Source organism: Scomber japonicus, chromosome 5, assembly GCF_027409825.1.
Source record: "Scomber japonicus isolate fScoJap1 chromosome 5, fScoJap1.pri, whole genome shotgun sequence".
Lineage (NCBI taxonomy): Eukaryota > Metazoa > Chordata > Actinopteri > Scombriformes > Scombridae > Scomber > Scomber japonicus.
Window position 1 is genome coordinate 6,094,333 of NC_070582.1, and position 22,795 is coordinate 6,117,127.

A 22,795-nucleotide genomic window follows, 5' to 3' on the forward strand; every position below is an offset into this window, starting at 1 on the left:
GGATGCCAACGTATGGGTCCCTTTATCTGGTAAACACACACACACACACACACACACACACACATACACACACACACACACTCTCAAAGGTGGCTTTTCAGATACAGTGCAGGAACAGTGCTCTTTTCAAAAAACTTGCATAATGTGCACACTGGCATACACACACTAGGATCTCTCTCTCTCCACAAAACACACCCAGACCTGGAAGCTGCATGCACAACCCGAAGCACACACACACACACAAGCACACACCTGTTGATGCTGTCTTGTCTGGGTAGTTTGCAGGGAGCTCTGGCCACCTCCACCGTTACCAGAGAAGCCTTGAAGTTCTCCGTCTTGTCGAAGCCAAAGTTGCGCCCGCAAATGGTCACCACCGTGTTGCCTCGTATTGGTCCAGAAGTTGGAGAAACCTAAAGCATGCAGCATGACATTTAATTATCAGTCTGATTATACATATGTAATTAGAAGCAGCAGTGATGACCTGTTTCATATGTTGGCATAGTTTGACCTGGTCTAATGTTTCTCCAGGCTAAAACAACTGTCATTAACTCTTTGTTTCAAAAGAGGAAGATGCAGATGCAGCTTTCTCTCTCTTTTTAAACAGATGTTTTGGATCTCTCAAGAGGAAAAAAATCCAAGGCAGTCTTGAGGTATAAAAATAAAAACCTTATTATAACCAATACCCTGAGATAGAGAGAGAGAGAGAGAGAGAGAGAGAGAGAGAGAGAGAGAGAGAGAGAGAGAGAGAGAGAGAGAGAGAGAGAGAGAGAGAGAGAGAGAGAGAGGGAGAGAGAGAGAGAGAGAGAGAGAGAGACACAGAGAGACAAAGAGAGAGAGACAGAGAGAGAGACACACACAGAGAGACAAAGAGAGAGAGACAGAGAGAGAGAGACAGAGAGACAGAGACAGAGAGAGAGAGAATGAGAGAGAGAGACAGAGAGAGAGAGAGAGAGAGACAGAGAGAGAGAGAGACACACAGAGAGACAAAGAGAGAGAGACAGAGAGAGAGAGACAGAGAGAGAGAAATACAGAGAGAGAGAGACAGAGACAGAGACAGAGAGAGAGAGAAAGAGAGAGAGAGAATGAGAGAGAGAGAGAGAGAGACAGAGAGAGAGAGAGAGAGGCTTCCAGCAATGTAATATTGAAGGCTTTTTGTTATTATACCTCAAGACTCAGCATGCCTTGAATTTCTTCCCCTCTTGTTTGCAGTTATTGTGGTGGTTGACTCCAAAGAACGCCTTTGTGAGCGTGACTAAAAAATAACACTTTTGTTTCATTAAGCAAAGACACACTCCATATTTTTCCCTTTTTCTTTGTCACATTTGGTTTCTCTTTGTCTTTTTACTGACAGAATGAACAATATGAAGTTGACTTTTCTCTCAGCAGTTCACTCCTTCCACCATCATCCACTGCAACTACAGTGCACACACACATCCTGTTTTGTGCTGTAAAGAATCCCAATAAGCATACAATACAGTACAGCAGGGGTGACAAACATGCGGCCCGTGGGCCAGAACCTGCCCCGCAGAGAGGTCCAATCCGGCCCAGTTTCCTTCTTCCTCTTTTCCTTCCTTCCGTGTGTCCTTCTTACCTTCCTTCCTCCCTTCCATCTATCTTCCCTTCCTTCATTCCTTCCTTTCTTCCACCTGTCCTTCATAAATTTCTTCCTCCCTGTCTTCTTTTCCTTCCTTCTTTCCTTCCATCTGTCTTCTCTTCTCTTCCTTCCCTCCTTCTTTTCCTTCCTTCTTTCCTTCCATCTGGTTTCCCTCCCTCTTCCCTTCCTTCCTTCCTTCCTTCCTTCCTTCCTTCCTTCCTTCTTGTCTTCTCCTCCTTCTTTTCCTTCCACCCTTCCTTCCTTCTTTCCTTCCATCTGTCTTCACTCCCTCCCTTCCGTCCTTCCTTCCTTCCTTCTTGTCTTCTCTTCCTTCCCCTCCTTCTTCTTTTCCTTCCACCCTTCCTTCCTTCTTTCTTTTCCTTCCTTCCTTCCTTCCTTCCTTCCTTCCTTCCATCTGTCTTCCCTTCCTTCTTTTCCTTCCTTCCTTCTTTCCTTCCATCTGTCTTCACTCCCTTCCTTCCTTCCTTCCTTCCTTCCTTCCTTCCTTCCTTCCTTCCTTCCATCTGTCTTCCCTTCCTTCTTTTCCTTACTTCCTTCCTTCCTTCCTTCCTTCCTTTTAGTGATCTGGCCCACATGAGATCAAATTGGGCTGTATGTGGCCCTTGAATGAAAATAAGTTTGACCCCCCTGCAGTACAGGGTCTATCCAGTCAGCAATGGTGTCATCTGTTTATATTAATTAATGCTTCTCAGTGAATGAGGTAATGATATATGATGTTAATAAAGATAAAATATTGTCCACGGCACATTTAAATGCTTACATAGAACGGACAGCTACCATAATCAGTATATTTTATCAGCTGGTGGAGTTGAATTTCTTCTGCCGCTGTTCCCAATGCAATTTGTCTTCTTTATTTATAACTGAATATAATTGTATTCCACTTTAATTGATGTTATATCTAATTTCCAATCACAGGAAGTAGATGTAAATGAGAGGAAAGGAGCCCTCACACTAGCTGAAAGACAAATAAACTGGAGATCCTTATACGATAACACACCATTGATAAGTGTTGTGAAAGTTAGTGAGTTATAGCTCTTTTCAACATTCTGCCTTTTTAAAACACTTCCAGATGAAGATGTGTTTTACAGGCTCTTGCTGCCTTTTGTGTTGCATTAAAGACAGCGGTAGTAGCTTGTTGTTTTTTTTTTATATATAGAGACAGTCTAACAGCATGGGGTGGAGGATTAAAGTCAGAAAGAATGAACACCACCCACATTGATTTCAGTAAAGTCTTACAGAGGTGTTAAAGCAGCACAGTGATGCTGTAAAAACTCTGCTGTTTCAGGAAGGACAATGACCTTTACAAAACTCCACACTGTAGACAAATACAGTCCAAACACATACAGATCACAGGTTACCATCAGCTGTTTTCAGAGTAAGGATGGAGGGAGTTAGTTAGAAAGCATTTGAACAAAGTTTAAACCTTTGTTTGCTCATGTCGTAGGTGTCCTAGAAAAGCTGAGTCAGCAGGAAGCGGAAAAGTTACTTAAGTTTGCTTTTAGGTTTGAGTTATTTACACAGTGTTGAAACAGCAGTGAACCGAGAAATGAAGAATTGATAAGTTTTAAACACACAGGTAGAAGATGAGGATTAATAGTTCTCATATTCGGCTTGCAAAATACTGAAATTAACAGTAAGTTTTGTGACTTGATCATCACCATGGTGACAAGCCGCTGTTTGTTGTTACCTTAGTGATGACAGGTGTGCAGTAGTCCTGGGTCCACACAGAGGACGAGGGACACTGGTTGGCTCTGGTGCAACGTCCGTCACACCAGCCGCATTCTGTCACCCGCGACGACAGCAAACAGGAAGTACATGAAGTCAGCTGACTGCAGCCGGGTCCAATAAGAGGGACCTTAGTGATCTAGGAAAGGAGACAAAATGAAGGAATGAAGCTTAATGTGACTTATAGAATGTAAAAAAAGAGATTTGGGCCTTTTACAAAACAGGAAGTGACTTCACTACATTTTATTATTTTCATGCATGTAATGTTTCATGCTCCTGTGTGTTGTGTTTTCCCCTTTGATAGAAATGGATGACAAGAGGAAACTAAAACATTTGGTTGCAGAACCCCTGAAGGTAAGACTCTAGGAACAATATTCTCTTTTATCTATTGGATCGGCTCCATGTTTACTGCACTGAAAGAGTTTTTGGAATGATCTCACTAATGCAAGAAAAATTGTTGTAGCTCAGAGATAAACACACAACCATCTAAATCTACTTATCTACATAGCACAACTTTCCATGTTGCTGAGTAAAGAGCCAACAATGAACTAGAGGAGCATCCATAACGTCTGTGGGCTCTGAGTGTCATGGGTTGATCAGTTGTGGTCATGTTTTTTCTTCACTAATTATCTTGTCATTTCAGATCCTGTCACCCTCATCAGCTCACCCCCCCCCCTCACCTGTGCTTCCCCACCCATCTCCACACCTGGTTGCAATCATCATCAGTTCCCCTTCATATACAGGCCCATTTCCACTCGTCCTCTGCCAGATTGTCTAGTGTTTTCATGCCTAACTTTCCAGCGTTACTCTGCCTGTGTCATTCCTGCCCGTCTTGCCTGGTTCCCGGTTTTTGGATTTTTGCCTGCTCCCTTGGATTTGTCTGTCTGCCTGGTTTTGACTCCGATTAAATATCTGTGGACTCTGAAATATCTTCCTGTTGTCGTGCTTTTGGGTTCCCTGCCTTCTGAGCCCTTACACTGAGCTCACCTTATTTCCTGTGGCCAAAAGCAGAGCTCCATCTGAGGGATCCTCATTGGGCAGCACCACGCTGGAGGACACAGGTCTCGAGTCCAGACGAAGGTTGACGTGAGGGGTGGCAAAACGGGAGAACAGCACCTGGAAGAAGTAATGATTGGGTTCTTTAAAAAAACAGCAACTACAACTGAGAGGACAATAGAATAAAAGCCAGCCAAGTAGAGATGAGTGCAAACAGACACATTAAGAAAAATGGTAATAATTATTCTTCATCATAAGGCCTACTGCAGTCACTCCTTAAAATCAATACTGTATAATAAATCAATATTTTCCTCTCCGCAGTCTCGTGCTTGCGTGATGTGACCGCAGCCAACTTTGACTTAACTGGACTACAAAAATGAAAAGTGCAGCATCTGTTGCAAAAGACGAAGAATAATTCAATCAAGTCAGAGAAACATAAGCCAGAAACGCGCCTGGCAAGATGCTTTTTTGAGATTTTTTTTTTTTTTTTTTGACAGCAACCAGCACACAGGTCAGCTGAGGACATGAAGACACGAAGGGTTGGATTTTCTTCATATGCCATCACTATTTTTCATTGTTGCTATGTTTATTTGGACTGTTTCACAATGCTGTATACTGATACACACACCATGAATTAAATCAGCAGGAAAGATTATATGGAGGCTTGGAATATACTATAATAGATCCACAACAACATCCACCTGAAACCAAATCAGCCCTTGAGGATGAAAAACGAAGCAGACGTTCTTTTGGTGCCGTGCCCAACACACCTTGACTGGGATTTGTGAAGGGAAAATGATCCAGATTGTGTCATTTTTCCCTGGCTAACTCCTTCACTGGAGCCTGGAGACTATTTTTTTTTTTTTACAGGATCCATTGTGTGGATCAGTGTTGTATTGAGATATTTTCATTACATTGTGTCTTCTTCCTAGTAATGTGTCATAGTCTAGAAAATCTGTCTCCAAAGGATGTCAACCATGTCAAAGATTGGTTTCAAAGAGATTGGTTTAGAGCAGGGGTGTCAAACATGCGGCCCGTGGGCCAGAACCGGCCCACCCAGGAGTCCAATTCGGCCCATTTTCCTTCCTGTCTTCTTTTCCTTCCATATTTCCATCCACCCTTTCTTTCTTTCGTTCCTTCCATCTGTCTTTCACTCCTTCCTTCCATATTTCCATCCATCCATCCATCCTTCCTTCCTTCCTTCCTTTCTTGCATCTCTCCTTACTGTTTTCTCTCTCTCTCCTTCCTTCCTTCCTTCCTTCCTTCCTTCCATCTTTTTAATGATCCGGCCCACATGAGATCAAATTGGGCTGTATGTGGCCCTTGAATGAAGATGAGTTTGACACATCTGGTTTAGAGGGAACACTAATTATGTGTCACTTAAAGGATAATTAAAATTTTTTACAACGTGGACCTTATTTCTAGCATCAAATACGATCATTTACTCACCCAGACAACTTTGGTGTCATTTGGAGTCGTTCGGACGAAATGAGCTCCAGTGTTGCGCTGCGTATATCTGTATAATGCGAGTACACGGGGCACCGAAGCGCAGCCTCTATATAACGCATTATCTTCCACGAAACCTCCGAGCCCGTGGTGGCATGTTATCAACATCCGAGGTCTGTAGGTCGACCTACTAACCTCTGATCTGGATGATGTCATTTCAGATGATGTCATTTCAGAGGTTAATAGTAGTTAGTAGTAAATGATCGTATTTTATGCTAGAAATAAGATCCAGGTTGTAAAAAACGGTAATTATCCTTTAACAGGGAATTTGGCCATGTTTTCCAACAACATCACTTCCAGTTCCTTGGAAGTGATGATCTCAACAGCAATCAATGAACTTCCTTTTACAGTTAGTCGTAAAGTTTTGTATTTGACGTTTTAGGAAATCCCCCTTTTGTTATCTTTCTCTTTTAAATGACAGCAATATAAACAACAACTGCATGTGATCCGTGAAAATATTAGTCATTAGTCATTTGACCGTACATAAATATGAACGACATGTCTTTGCTTCCTGCCGCTGTGCAGAAGTGAAGCCATCTGCATTAAATATGGTTTGATTCCACTTCTCATCATGAAGAGTATGAGGGGTAATGATGAGTAATAATGTGGCGTGGGGTGTCGAGTCAGATAAAAAGAAAAAGGGTGCAGCCGCTGGCGAGAAACATGTACTCTGACATGTTGGGAGGTGTTTCAGAAACACACACACACACACACACACACACACACACACACACACACACACAAACACACGGACAGAAGTTTGCTAACATGCAAACCTCAACACACTTAGTTATAATCACATTGAAATTTCCTCAATTACTTATACACGCTTGGTCTCTGCACACTATTTTCTCACATACATGAGTCACACACACTCTCTAATAAACACTAAGACACACACACACTCTCTAATAAACACTAAGACACACACACACACACACACACACACACACACACACAGTAAAACATAAATGCAGATGCCCATGCACGTACAAAAAACAAACCACATTAAATTTCTCAGTTATTCCCTCCCTCTTCCTCTCTGTCTAACACACACACACACACACACACACACACACACACACACACACACACACACACACACACACACACACACACACACACACACACACACACACACACACACACACAGACACACAGACACACACACACTCAGAACACCTGGAACAGTATTTATCATTTGTGGTTACGCTGCAATTACAGGCCTTGGAGCAAACAGAAAAGAACAGGGTCTCTAATGGGGTGTGTGGTTGCTCCAGTTACATGAAGCTCTCGAAAGTACAGCATTCCCCCTAACACACACACACACACACACGCACACGCACACGCACACGCACACGCACACCCACTTTCCTTTTATGCCTTTGTGGGGTTTTGGGTTTTTTTTAAGCCAGTGCAGCATTTTAGTTAACTGTAGTTGTTTTAAATCTACTATACAAATAAATTTGGGGATGACTTGACCATTCATTCATTCATTCATTCATTTATTCATCCATTCATTTATTCATTCATCCATTCAATCAGACGATGGAGCTGCAGTGTGATGCATCATCCCAAAAACAAAGCACTGCATTATTGTGTTGTCAGTAACACAAATCACACTCACAATCACACACCTGGGAGGCTGTAACACACTGACAAGACTCTGCAGGGATCAGAGTGAAGCTATTTGTGTGCATGTGATTAATTGTACTTGACACACACACACACACACACACACAGACACACACACACACAAAAACAACAACTCTGCAACAATGAACTACAAGATTTCTTTCATTTTCTTATTGTTAGTCACCCTGTATCAAGAGTGCTCAGTAAATACCTTAAAACACTCTGCATTGTAAATCTAAACTGTGATTTTGTTGACCAGTTGAAATGATGCCCCCCCCCCTCCTCCTCGCCCCCCCTCAAGCACCATTCCTCCCACTGAGCCTCATGATCAACGTTAGCTTTGTAACAGTGAGTATAATGGGGTGGCTTTCCTCCGGGGACGAAGCCATACAACAGGCATCTCTCTGGAGGTAATAGCGGTGTAAATTACAGCTTATTGTATTAAGCAGGCAGGGGGAAGTTTAGCTCTATAAACTGTTATTCCCACAGTGGTCCGACTGAAACTGAGGGAAATGCTTCCTGAGCCAGAATGGAGTCCGCTGGGGGAAACAACGCTCTTTTTCTTTCACTGCTTCTACTCCATGTCGCCTCTTGCCTCGTCCGCTGGAAACAACCAGGAAACTAAAATGCATGAAAAGTTGACAGCTTCTTTTTATTGAAGTAACAATGAACTGACGACCACCTCTTACTGATTCTTGTTGTTGCTCGGTTTTGGACTGAGAGAGAGCAGGTGGCCGCAGGGTCGCCAGTTCAAATGTCAGACTATGAAAATGAAGGAATGAGACACCGTACTGTAGTCTAACCTGGATGTCTTTGAGCAAAGTATTTAAAATCCCTCTACCATCAATATAGTGCTGGCCGGTATGACCAAAAATGTATATCACGGTATTCTTCAAAATAAAAGCGGTTTCACTGTATATGACGGTATTTTTTTTCATGCATAATCAGCTGTTCACAACATCTTCTACTGGTTGAGAGAGGAACTACTACTCTACTGAAGTAGATTGACTTAGGATGGACTATTTAATGTCATGATGAGTGAATATTAGTAATATCAGAGCTGCCAACATTCCCATTTTTCCCGTATTTTAGACTCATCTCCCACAGCTCTCCTGTTTTGTCTTTTCTCCCGGGAATCTTCCGTAATTTACAGCCCCAACTTTGTTTGTTAATAATAATAATAAGAAGAAGAAGCGCACAATAACAAAGGTTTTATTTTGAAAAGCTTAGACCGGAAGCCACCGCAGCTCTGTTACTTTGAAAGAAGCTGAAACACACGGTGAAATGTTTTAACTGTAAATAAAAGTGCAGAGTTTCCAGCCTGCGTCAGACGATGCTGAGTTTACTGACTAATTATTAAAAACCAGGAAGTGATGTGTGAACTATCGTCATGGTAACTCACTCGGCAGGCAAACATCTTCTGCTGTTTGTTGAGCAGCAAGAAGCGCAACACTGAAAAGGGTCCCTCCTGAAACAGTGTGGCGTGGCGTGGCGTGGCGCGGCGCAGCGCTCCTAACGTTGTGTGATGAAATACACCGGTATAGCAGTACATTAAAAATTCATATCATAACGAAAATATACACCGGTATTCTGTGTGAACCGGTATACCGCCCAGCACTACATCAATAACATGTTTTGCTTATTTTTCCTTGGATGTCTGAGCTTCACTGAGCAGACTGATGTGTGTCTGCTAAAAGAGGGGAAAGTTTCCTGGTGCTCACCTTTAATCTGAGTTTAAGACGTGTACCAACCAGAAATGATTTGTGACATCTCAACAAGTTCGGAGCCAATTGTGGTCCAGTGTGCAAATTACACAATGTGTGTGTGACGTGGAAACTCACAGCTTCCAGTACACGTACACTAAGAAGGGACCTTCAGTAAAGTAGGAGACATCTTGTATCCAGCTGTTAAACTTTGGAAATGAAACTTATTTGCATATTCATAGTTTCTGCATTCACACAGTAGAGCCTGGCTATCATACAGGAGAGCACAGTTCCAATGTAAGCTGAGGCTGAGGTGATGAAAACACAGCAGAGTACAGTAAAGATAAAGAAGGTTTATTTTAGCTGAAATCAATCCATTTCACGGGGGAAATCCTCATGCCCAAAGATGCGAGACTGTATATAAAGAGCAGAATAAATAGGTAAATGCATGAATGAGAAGCCGGATGTCACAGTTAAAGAGAATGAAAAACAATCTCTTCACCAATTCTTTACTTTTTTCCTCTCTAGGTCCTCGACTAACCCTAACCCTATTATCCTGCTCTTGCATTGCAGTTCAGTTGTTTTCCATGATTTCAGTCTCTCTTAAAAGTGTTTTTTAACCTTATTTCTTATTGTGTCTGTTTCTCTCCATCTTTATTACTTTAGATATCTACCTCTTTCTCCACTTCTTTATTTGTTTTCTGGCTCTATCAACTCCATTTAAACGTTTTACCTGTATAATGAAACAGAAACCAGCGATGGCAAGGCAGTAATGCTGCTATAAAGATCACATTATTAAAGTTAGCAACATCATTATCTACTTTAACAGATGACTGGCAGCTATAAAAGTAAAAAAAAAATGTTTTTATCTCTGCCTCCCTCCCACACACACTGCAGGAATCTCCCTCTATCTAATCAAGCCTTTTATCTCATGGTCACTGAGGTTTTTTTCTTTTTCTTTTGCAGAATTGAAAAAAAATCCACAAGGGCATTTAGATTATTTGAACTGGTTTCCATTTAAAATAAACATACACAAGTCTGAAGGCTTTCTTGTTTCAAGATGCAGACTCCCCCCCCCCTCCCCCCAGAAAATCCTTGAAATAAGAAACTGGTTAAAATAAAAAGGGTTTTGAGACAGAAATTACTTGATGAGATGGAAGAGTTGTGCAGTGCAGGACAGCTGGTCTCCTCTTCAGAACTTCTAAAACCCCTCAGCTAAAACTATGAACTACAGCCAATTTAGCCAACCACAAAAAAACAAAAAAGAACTGAAGTAGAGCCTGAGAGGAGGAGGAGGAGGAGGAGGAGGAGGAGGAGGAGGAGGAGGAGGAGGAGGAGGGATACAGTGGAGAAACACACAGCAACAGCTGCACAGGACTCTCAGCGAGTAGAAAATGCCGTGCGAGGGAACGTGTCAGCGAAGCCCGCCGTTCACCATTAACGTGCCGTTCGGCTTGTAAGCCCCCTTGCGCCCCTCTACCACCGTCTCTACCCTCCCTCTCTTTCCGTGCAGCTGTCGGGCCGTCTCTCTTGTTTTTTTTTTTCTTTTTGTTTTTTTTTCTTTCCACGCATGTCTTTTCATTCTTGTGTTACAAAAACACGTGAGGTAATTCAACTTTCACTTCATGTGTTTCATTCCACTTGCAGCACTTTTAGCCTTCTGAAGTCAACTTGATGCACAAATGCTATCATCATCATCATCATCATCATCACTCTCTGAACTTCTTCACTCTGCAGCTGGAACCATCGCATGCATACGGTTGTATTGTTGGAGGGGATGGACTAAATATCTTAAACACCACATGAAACGGATCGTCAAGTGAATCAGAGTCTTAGAAGCAGCTACACGGGATAGTCATACTGAGTTCATTAAGGTGATTACCAACATTATATATTTTCCCCTAATCAGCATTTGGATGACTCTTCAAAACAGTAACATGTGATCTGCAGGTGCATTGGTACTACAAGCTATAAAATAGTTTACTATGGTATATCCCAGTCTAGAGAGCCATAACAATAACAGTTACCATCTTCCAGTTTGGGTCCAGGAGACAAACACCCTCTCTATGTTTAACCCTCATGTCGTCCTCCCGGGTCAAATTGACCCCACCTCTTTTGACTCTTCCTTCCTTCTTTCCTTCCTTCTTTCATTTTTCTTTAAAAAAAACAACACATTTTTCCTTCCGTCTTCCCCTCCTCCCCTCTTTCTTTGCTCCCTCCTTGCTTCCTTCCTTGCTTCCTTCCATCCTTCCTTGCTTGCTTCCATCCTTACTTCCCTTCTTGCTTCCTTCCTTCCTTCCTCCCTCCTTACTCCTTTCCTTCCTTCCTTCCTCTTTTCATCCTTACTCCTTTCCTTCCTTCATCCTTTTCTTCCTTCTGTCCTTCCTTGACCTGAGGACAACAGGAGGGTCCTTTTTGATAAAGCTTATTGTTAATGGCCAACCCAGGTTTGCCTTGGACCAGCCCCTAGTTATGCCACTATATAGATCTAGACTTCCAGAGGACTTCCAATGACGCACTTAGCTCCTCTTTCCTCCTCCTCTCCCTCTCCATCTGTACACATTAATGTACCATGTTACTAGCTTGGCATGTTCCCTGTAGTTTTGCTCTTTCTTGTCTTGCAGGACACCAGCCTCGACACCCCTCACTGCTGCTATTTTTGTAAGTCACTTTTGCTCCCTGTACAGGAATTATTATTAGTCATGTTTCTATTGTTATGGAGCCAGGTTCTGCTCAAGTTTCTTCCCGTTAAAGGGGAGTTTTTACCTTGCCACTTTCGTCGAGTGTTTGCTCATTGAGGAATGTTGGGTCTCAGCAAATTAAAGAGTTAAGTAGTAGAGTAGTGATACTGCGATTTGGCACTATATAAATAAAATTGCCTTGACTTGACAAATACCTGTATATCAAAACCTCCTAGTCATTGCTCCACATCATTTAAACATACAGAACTAATAAACTTCTGTGTGAGTAATTTCATCTGTGACTGATCAGGTTTCTGGCACTGTTAACGAAAAGTTCATGAGAAAGTGAAATCTACTGTTGGTCTGTGCACTGATAAAGGCAAAATGGACTTTGTTTGCTCAGATGGCAGACTGGAACGTGGGTTTTTTTTGGAGGCTCACTGAGCACAGGTCAAAGGTAAGCAAATTGTGCAAATAGAAAGGTCCCAGTGCTTAGTCATACTTTCCCTCAACCTGCCTCTAGCACAGGCACCTGCAGCTCATACTGTGTTTTCTCCAACAGGGTGCTTTCACTCCCCACGTACCAACATCCTATCACATTTACATGAACAATGAGAGAGGGGGAAGGCAGCCTCGGGGTCTCTGTTTATGCTTAACTGCTGGTATTTTCCATGCAAATTAAGTTCCTGTCAGTCTTTTTAAAAAGGACATAAACACAGATATTCTTTACCTGTATGTGGCGTCCGTCAGCAGTGCCCAGGTAAGCCACAGCACGGCCATGGACCGGCACCACGGTGATTGAGGTAACCAAGGTGTTTGTTAGCTCCTTGTGCCAGTACTCCAACCTTTGGACAAACTGAGTCACCTGCAGGCGATACTTGCCCTCTTTTCCTTCATGGATCCCCTCATGTGGATCGCAGTCATCTGATGAACTCTACAAAGAAAACCACAAACATCAGTGAGAAAAAAAATAAACTCTGTATGCCATGCTTCAGGAATAACTACATATAAAGTGGGAATTCTAGTGGTGAGAGTGCCTTTTGGTGTGGTTAAAGGCATGCAAGTGATATGACATCAGACGCAGCCAAAAAATGTCAGGAACATCAATGTGGTCATGTTCAACATCGAAAAACTTGGTATTGGAAAACAGTACTTAAAGTAGTAAATTTCAACAAGAATAAGCAAGCAGGAAAAAACCCCCAAAAAATAGATAAGGCACAGAGACACTTTCTGGGAATCATCAGGAGGAATGGATCACTGTATCCAAACAGAATGCTTTCCTAAAAAACTACTCGCTATACAATATCATGTTGACCTATCTCCTTTCATATCTGGCCCAATGGGGGAGGGTTAAGAGCCAGACCTCCTAAGCCCCCCTTAGCTACTCTTTCATCAGGCTGTGCTCGTAATGGAGGTCTCGGCGTGATAGTACCTCCAGAGCAACTTTCATGGGAAACAGCCGAGGAGACTTTTATGCTGGTTTACATTCCACAAACTAAACCCTACTAATTTCTCTCTCTTTTCCCCCCCACACTACTCTTTCTCTACTTCCATCTCATCTCCTGAGTTTAGAACCAAAATCTGTCAATCTAGCTCTCCTCTTTGGTTTTCAAATGTCGCTGGCTTGTGAAGATTGTTGTGTCTGGACCCTTTGGAGCATACAGTGAAAGCACAGACTGTAGCCAGAGCTGGATTCACATGGCCTTTTCTCTATCAATACCCCCCACCCCACCCCTTCCCCTTTCTGCCCAGCCCTGCTCTCTCACTGCTCCGGCTCATTTTGTGTTTAGTCATGGCCTCATGTCCCAGCCTCAGGTTTCATTAATTATTAATGACCCAGAGGGTGGCAGGCCTCTTGTGGCTCTTAAGGTCCTTGACCTAGCTGCTTGACCGGACCTGAGCTTTCTGTTTTCTCAGCTTCAGTGGATGATGACCTCTTCACTGGAGTCACAAGACAGACTAGTGGGGATGGAGAGGTTACAGGTAGAATGATTACTGGTGGATGCTTCACAGTGTTATTACTGTGTTTACAGTTGTAGCTCTGAATGCCTAGTTTTACTAACAGAGATGTTCATGACTGCTGTGACCTTTAATCATGAATTAATAACAGATCTTACTGCATCAAACACAGTTAGTTTTAATCAGTTACAGACTTGTGATCTCTCTCTGCCTCTACCTAAACCACTGCCTGGGTCATAAGGCCATTATTTGTGGTTTGTGTAAAACATGCTGCATCATTTGTTTAGTGTAGATCTGAAAGCCAAGCTTTGATGATGAGAACAATGGGGGGGGGGGGGGGGTAATAAATCAGGAAAGTTTTTTTTTTTTTAAACGTTACATAGCTGAGATGACTGAGACCACACGAGGAGGAAAGCTAAGGAACCTGGCAATCCGACAAGCATACAGAAAACAAACCATGGTCAAATAAAATGTCCTCAAGGCCAGTGGCTGCAGTCAGAGAGACAATGGTGAATGCAAACGCAGGGAAAACATGGAGGATATTGAAAGCTGGCAGAAAGGTTGGAAGTTTTTTACGCCAAAGTGCACAGCTGTGATACAGCGCAGCGAACTGATCTGTACTGAATTACTTGGTTTAAAAAGAGAGGAGAAATAATGCAAACCGGATAAGAAATGACAGTTTGTGACTGAAATCGATTTGGAACTGGATGAAGATACGGACTTACAGGACGAGACAGAGGTTTTTGACAAATGAGAACTAAAGCAGAATAAACATCTCTTCTTCAAGCATGATGGACTGACTGTCTTTGATGTTTGAATCTGGGTCTATTTGTATGCGTAAGCACACCTTTACAATTCATCTTAAAATATGATCCCTCATAAATCCTGTCTGCACTTTGTGAACAGGGCAGCCAACACTGAGCACACATTAAGAGAAACATGAGTTATCTGCCAAAACTCTTCTCATTTCGCACAAAACGAAAGCACAGAGAGAGACGTCATCACTTCACAAAATACTGCTGAGATTATGCCACGCAGCTCAAAAAACAAGGCCCCTGCTCTGATTATTTTCAGAGCGAACAAACAGGACTTTTGAGGTGTTTGTTAAAGTGCAGCAGGGCGATGGGAGGGAGAGCTAGTAGGGTCTCCGAGGCATTCCTCTGTCTCTGAGAAGGTATTCCTGAGGATCAAGAGAATGAAATTGGACAGTGGAAAGGTTATTTTGACAAGACTTGTTTGAAGAGCCGCTGTTGTTATCCTTAGCGGTTTCTTGGCGTAAAGACAGACAGTTTGAGAGGACGTCATGTTGACTCTGCCGTGGAGGCAAACAGTTTTCCATGAAAATAAAATCTTTAAGAAATACTTTTTAAATCCAAGGAGTATTAAGTAAGTTATGACACATTTAAACCTGTAACCCTAACCCTAACCTAACCCAAACCCTAACCTAACCCAAACCCAAACCCTAACCCTAACCCTAGCCCTAACCCTAACTCTAACCCTAACCCTCCATCGATAGAGATAGAGATAGAGATAACCATAAATGAAACAGCAGATTACACTGGCTGGTAACGGTCAGAAATACACATCCAATTTTCACAATGCATTGTTTGATTTTTTTTATACTCTAGACTTATTTTGTACTTTCATTGAAAATAAATCCAGTTTTAATAGATGGCTTGCCCTCTATCATACTGGTGTGTGCTGATACAAGCTGCTTCAACAAACCTTTGGGCATAACAGAAAGCACAATCCACAATCCTGCTGCAGTACATGAAATCAATTTCACTTTATTTAGCAGCTCAGCTTAAGACTGAACGGCATGTCCACACATTGCCAGTGCTAAACCGTGACAACTGCCTACAGCGTGCCAGTCGTGCAGATATCTTGCTAGCTCGATACTCTCTGCATGTTTCCTGGTTGAAATTCCAAAAAGTTTCTTGAATTTAAATGATGCTTTTCATCTGTTAAAAAGAAATCCTAGATTGTGAGTTTAATTTTTTAAGCTTTAAACTAACGCTAGCTGCCAGGGGTTTCATTTCACACCAGTGTTTTGAAACTGAATAACATTCACATTGACGTAGACAACGTTCACCTGTCAGAGGGGCAACTGCTCTCTGCTTTCAACGCCAGTGAAAATGTGTCCAGCTCGACTCTGCCACCACAGTGATGATGGAATTGCCACAAAGAACGACATATAGATCAGTTGGCAGATTAGTCTAAAATTGCTGATACAAGAACACATTTGGTGTTGGATGTCTGTACTATGATTCTTGGTTTGGTCTTGGTGATATAGACACTGTATGTTAGTCAATATCAAAACAATATGACTCTCTAATTGAGGGGTTAATAATGGCGCAATGGATCAATGACCTCACATAAATCCATTTATATTGACTTGAAGCTATTTTTTTCCACATTTCTCTTACATTCATGCTTCGGAAGATTTACAGCGTTTCAGTATGTTCCTGATGTTCGACATCTTTCAAGTCATTTTGTGACCATGTCTTTCAGCTGTAGAACAGGCACCGTGGGGCACACATACGCGAGATATTGTACACCTTTTTGCCCCATACTTAACTAGCATCCATTGTCCCCAAAACAACGGCAAAGCGATAGGGTTTCGGTGTTGTGGAGCTCCCAAAGCCTGCAGCACTGCTCACAAGAGGCAAGAGAGGGGTGAAAGGTGATCTGCGTGGCTTAATGTCGTTTTCATACTCTCACTGTGGCCCCTGGGTGATGTGTGAATAGACACACGGATGCCTGAGTTATAAACTGTGGACTGGGTTACTGGCAGAGGAGGGTTTAGATACAAACACTGTCACAGCCGTGCAAAAATAGGGTAAAGGCGCTCTCGCTAATGTACAAAAATACACATGGTGTTGCAGAGGCTTAGCCCGAGTTAGCAGACTTGCACACATGCACAAACCCGTGGAGTCTGTCTCGTTGCAGGCCACTCAGCTGGCCCTCTCACTGGAATGACCTTTGACCTCTGCATTGCTTGTGCAATTGTGCGCTCCAGACAGTGGCGAGGTTCGGTTATCATTGGGGTGTGTGGAAATGCATTTTTTAGAGAAAGTGAAATGCAAAGGAATGTGGAGGGCACATATGTGGAGGGCTGTGTGTGCATGTGTGTGTGTGTGTTGGTGGGAATGTATTGTTGTGGTAATGTTGGAACACACATTACAGTACTCCACCTGGACTCAGGGTGCACGTAAGGGTGCAACCTGACCCTCAGAAGTAGTAATAGCCGTAGTGTACGTGTGCGGGTGTGTCCAAGTACACAGGTGGCTAGTAGCTTCAGCACATGCAGCCAAGTGTTAATGTGTGTGTACATGTGTGAGTGTGTGCAGTTGTAGGGGACTGTCAGGGTGTTAGGGACAGTTAAGAGAAGCTGACAATCAGGCGAGGACAGACCCTGGCGCTCGCAGTGCAGCTGGCCCCCTAGACGCCAGGCAGGACTACAGCTTTGTTTATAATGGGGCCCCTGAGGTGGGCACGGTCACGGGCAGAAAATGGCCTCACGCATAAACAGGTCCACAAGAAGACAGAAGAATAACATTTAGAGGTTACAGTAAAATTAGACCTGACTCCTGATATCCTGTTCCTGAGAAAAGTAAGACATTTTAGAGACAGAGGAACATATTTTAAATTCATGAAATACATAACTGATGATAATTTGAAGATCTTGAGGAAATATGGCACTGATAATAGTGAAATATGATTGTAATCATTAAGTGCAGTGTTTAGTCTTGCAGATAAAGACTTTATATAAACTCTTGTCTGCAGACTGGACAGTGGAAACGTTCCATCAACACACAATTTCAAACAAATTTGACAACTAATATGTTCATTTCCAAAATTAGATATCTAGCTGTTGGGAAAAAAAAGAAAAAGAAATTGCTCTTTTTTAAGGTTGATAGTTTGAGACACATTTTAGAGTAACACTGATGACCTTCAATCAATATTTTTGAATATTTTTGTGAGTTTTGGTGTTTCTATTCATGCTTTGCATCATACAGCTTGTAGTATCCAAAGATAATGGACAGTCTGTGTGGTGAAAATGGTATGTTGGATTCTTTTGGTCAATTACCATGAATGAATGTTTTCAAAAATGGATACTATTCAGGAAATGACTCATCGGGTCACTTACTGTGGCTGTTTCAGTACAGTGATACAGTTTCTTAAATTACTGGTTCCTAAAAGACAACTGTAGCATCCAACGCCACAAGTTGCAACTCCTGAAACGCCTTAGCTCTGTGCATGAACACAAAGATGCGATACAAGTTCAGCAAAGGAATGTCAGTGCCCACACTGAATTTTGCAAGCTCTCCTAAATTCACGGTAAATCATCAGGTAGTGAAGGATAAGACCTGCATTTTCGTCACATGCTTTGTATACTGCATTCTGTTCTGCACACTATACACTTTCCTTACCACTTACTATACATAATTTAGAAATTAAAAGATTAAAAGGTAAGAAAATAAAACAGAAAAGACACAAACGTTAGATGCTGAAAAAATTAAATGGTGGAAATAAAACCCTGATTTATACGTTGTACCTGCGTTGTCCTGTAGGTGTCACCACTGGCTCCACCAATACATGTCTGACCTCAAACTGAGATGAATTAAGATCGAATGAAATCATGCCATTGAGTTGCATTATGGTAAATGCAGGATAGTCTTTTGGGGCGGGGGGCGGGGGGGGCTCAGGAGGTGGAGCCGGTCGTCCACTTATCATGGTATTGGGGGTCCTTGGGCGAGACACTGAACCCCAAATTTTCCCAATGGTTAGGCCAGTACCTTGCACGGTACTGTGTGTGACTGAATAAATAAATGAGTGAACTTATAAAGCATTTTGCCTTAACGAAATATACTAAAGTTGTCCATACTTAAATGCTGAATTTCCACATAAAGAAAACGATGACATTCAGTACAAGTTATTGTATTCTTTCGTGTACAGGAATGCATGCGGTTTTTACATTATTCATGCCCACAACATGTAATTTACATTTCAAGAGTTTATGCTTATTTCAAGCCTGTCTTGGGAAACTCTTTCCCAGGGAAGAAGTGGGAGTGAAAATCCTTAAATTTCTAAATTTTCTTTGTTGCCCACAAACAACAACAACAACCATCCAAAACAGCCCACAGACGATGGCGTAATTCTTTTCCTTATTCTTTTAATAAGTAAAACAAATTACTTCCTGTGTAAGTCTCTCTTTGACCAAACCAAGAATTCTCACGCTACACTGGTAGAAGGAGTTTCTCCTGTCCGGCCCAGATACTGAAAACAACATCTTATTGTTTCATGGAAATGTTAAGAGGATTTGAAAGTCTCTCTGTCCCTCCGCCTTTCCTCCAACCCGTCCAGTTTTAAACTTTGTCCTCTCACCCACCTATCCGCCTCATCCCCCTTCAATTCTTCTCTCCACTAACCACCTTCCTCTCTTTTTTTTCTATTTCCTTTACCTCTGTGTGCACACATTCATACAGTACTCACATGCATGGTCAATTTGGCAGTTAAAATAATCTGTAGGTGTGTGAGTGTGTATTTGTGTGTGTTCTCCATGCTTCTCCCACAAAAAGAACAATGCAGCCTCTCCAACCTCTCAGCACCACTAAATCATCTTAACGTTGAAACCTGGCTGGTTGAATGACAATCCTGCATCCTCCGTCTCCTCCGACTCCAATAAGAAACTAAAATATCATCTCTGAGAACCCAGTTAGAAGAGATTTTTCATCTTTGCTTGACACAGCTGCTTCTTCTCCTGCATATATCAACATATTTTTCTCGTCGTCTTCTCGGAGATGTGGAATTTATGCGATACAAAACAAGGGGAAGAATGATGGACTGCTGAGTTTAGCGAATGGGGGCCAAAAGACACTATTTCTGCTCTGTCTGAGACCGGCTTTGATTCCACTTCTTCTAAACGGCAACAGCACATTCTTCAAATGAGCTTTCCAGAGTTGCTCTAAAAATCCACATTTGGGTCAGACTGACACAGTAGCTAAAGTTACAGTCTGCAGATCAAAGGGAATTAGATCAGGTCAAAGCCTTAACGCATTTTTTTATTCACAGATAAAAATGAGATATTAAGCAAGAATAATTTTCAAATGGATAATAATCATTTAGTCTAATTTCTGGTGTATTTTACATGGCAAATGGATGGTTTTTCCATTGATGACTGATATTGAGGTTACATCTATGCAGCTCTTATCCTAGGTGTTTCATAAAAGCTCCTGACATATGAGATTCATTACACCATATAAAGTTCGCCTTGTCATGCTTGGCGTGCATTTTCCACATGAAACATACAGTAAAACACTCCTGCAGGACTCATACGTTTCTCCCTGACATTTATTTGTTTAAATACTGAGGTCACATCAATATCTGTGACATCTGCTGTGACGATGCTGTGGCAAGGACTCTCATGTTGGTTATTAGTGGCTGCTTGTAATGTCAGAGAGGAAATTTCATACTAGAAAGACTGGAAGATATCCTCCTTATTTGACCAACTCAGACTTGCTGAGGCCTCATCTGAACTTTACAACACATTTTTTGCACTGATTGAGTACTGTGGATTTTGTCCCCCATATGCATACTAAAATTATTTTATGAAGGTTCTCTTCAAGGCCAGTATGGTCAAGAGGAAAAATTAGAGAAGCCAATAACTGTTTTCATGTAGTTTTGGACATGTGTGTATTGTTTTAAGAAAGACTTGAATAAATGTGAACTCATCCTTGAAGTTTTATTATTACAGCTTCACAGCTCTTAAAGGGGATATAAGATGCTTTTTGTGATTTTCTATTATTATTATACTGTTATGATGGTGGATGTCTGTGTTTATAGCTGTGCTGAGGGGTCCACATTCTGGCTGACAACTCAATCATCGACTGTAAAAAAAAATACAGACACATTCACCATGACGTCACCCGTTGGTTTGAGGTCTACCACTTTGAAATGAATCTTTGGCGATTTGACTGTCACCATCTTTGATTTCTGGATCAATAAATTACCATATTTGGACAACAGGGTGGAGCTAACCCTAGCACTAGCTTCTACACTGGTCTGTACCGGTTAGCATGGTAACGGTGCTAATGCTAACGCAAATTTGCGAACAGGGTTAAAACCATTAAAACAAAATATACTTACCCACACTGTGAAATAGTGCCATCTATGCCTATGCTCTGTGAATCAGGTGTTACGCCATGGTTATGGTATATAATCGAAGTTGTTGCCGTTGTAGCGACTTGTCAATCAATAACCTTGCTTTATCGTCTATTTTACTATAATCAGAACCATAAACTATAACCATAAACTAGTGATTCAGACCATAAACTCATTAGCAAACTGTTCTCTGAGGTAATAAATTAAGTGGGGTCAATTTATTTATTAGACTTCCATACATACAGTTGGACGTCTTTTTGTAACCAGTGGAGTCACCTCCTGCTGGCCATTAGGAAGAATGCAGGTTTAAGGAACTCTTGCATTGGCTTTATATTTTTAAGACCAGGAGCTACATGCTTGGTATCAACCTGTGATGAAATGTGCCAACAAACCAGTATTTGCCAATGATGTACTTTTTAGTATCAGCACATGTCAGCTCTCTATAGAAGTAGTGCATCTGCTATGTACTATTTTGTCACATTAGTGTTGATTAAAAAGGATTATGCAAAGAGAAACTACAGTACAGACCAATTATTACACTTTTAGCCCAGAGTGATTGGAGAATGCTGCCCATCAAGAATTCATGATTACATCAAGATGCATACAGAAAGCATTAAACCCCTACCTATAATGTGAGTACCAGGATTTGTACTCCATGACACCGAAAATCACACAAAAAAGCATTTTTTAATTTACATCTATTGGCATACATTGTGTCTAGTCCCACAGATTTTGTTTGGTATTTTCATTTGTGGTGCTGACAGCATAGTAAAAAAAGATATTTAAAATTCCAATAGCAAATGTATTCTTGGAAACAATGTCCCTATTACTTTGCGTAGTCCACAGACCTCAAAGTGAACTCTTTTTTTTTTTTAAACTGGAACTACTTTCTACAAGGCTACTGAGACGGATATCTTAAAAGCTGGACAAACTGAATGGCCATATACTTCTAGGTTAGTAAAAAAGTATGGCTTTTCCTGGTGGACCCAAGCCTTCAATTTTAGGGAGTTTACTTTCACATTAGATTAATGGTCTAGGTTTTGCAGTGCTTTTTATTTATAGTCCCCAAGGGTAGAAATGACCACAAGTCTAATATGGATGAATATGGATGTAAACACCACCAAACACCCTGTCCTAATACTTTCTGACTGCACTGCAACTAAATGAGTAATGATGGGGTAATTGTTTGGGTGCAAGCAAGCCCCACATCATGCTTTGTTTTTTCAGCCTGCATATTACTCACTGAGGGCATTATTTTAGAGCATTAATGCCTTTCTGAGGTCAGATCCATCTCCAATTTGACAGCTAAGTGAAACGATCAGTCGTATTTACTGAAGCAGCTGCCATTCCTACATGTGCTCTTGATTACAGAGAAGCATTAATATAAGGAAGATAACTTAAGTATTGGGCTGCTATGCAGTCTTAGTGCGCTAAGACTCATCTACTCATGTGGCTTTATTAGTGTTAGTTACCTTTTTGTTATTGATTATTACAATCAGAAGTACAAGTAGCCTTAAGAGTACATCTGTTCTGCACTACAGTAACAGCTTCAATGAAAATGTCAAAATAATTGTCCCTTAGTGCCGAGAGGGCCTGTTTGATTTGAAGTGGGGATATGCACATTAACATTACATTACTGCACAGCTCTAAAAAGATATAAGCTGACATTTTTTCAAAAGGTATTCAGCTACTTTTTTTTTCCAGAATTCCTGCTTGCTAGCAGTCTGGAATAATCAGATCCATCCACCGGTGCAGACACTTGGCAGAATCTTCACAGTGAAGATTTCTATGTGAGCAGAAATGGCCAAAAA

At 41.7% G+C, this 22,795-nt stretch overlaps 1 protein-coding gene across 1 annotated transcript in view; it reads right to left on the reverse strand.

The window, feature by feature from the left end:
- The window catches only part of met (MET proto-oncogene, receptor tyrosine kinase), a 60,565-nt gene that overhangs the window by 17,771 nt on the left and 19,999 nt on the right, over positions 1-22,795 (reverse strand). Inside the window, exons 3-6 of the mRNA XM_053318897.1 lie at positions 12,592-12,795; positions 4,328-4,456; positions 3,303-3,479; positions 253-410 (exon numbers count right to left, since the gene is read on the reverse strand). Coding sequence (XP_053174872.1) covers positions 253-410; positions 3,303-3,479; positions 4,328-4,456; positions 12,592-12,795 — 668 coding nt within the window. The remainder of the gene's footprint in view (positions 1-252; positions 411-3,302; positions 3,480-4,327; positions 4,457-12,591; positions 12,796-22,795) is intronic.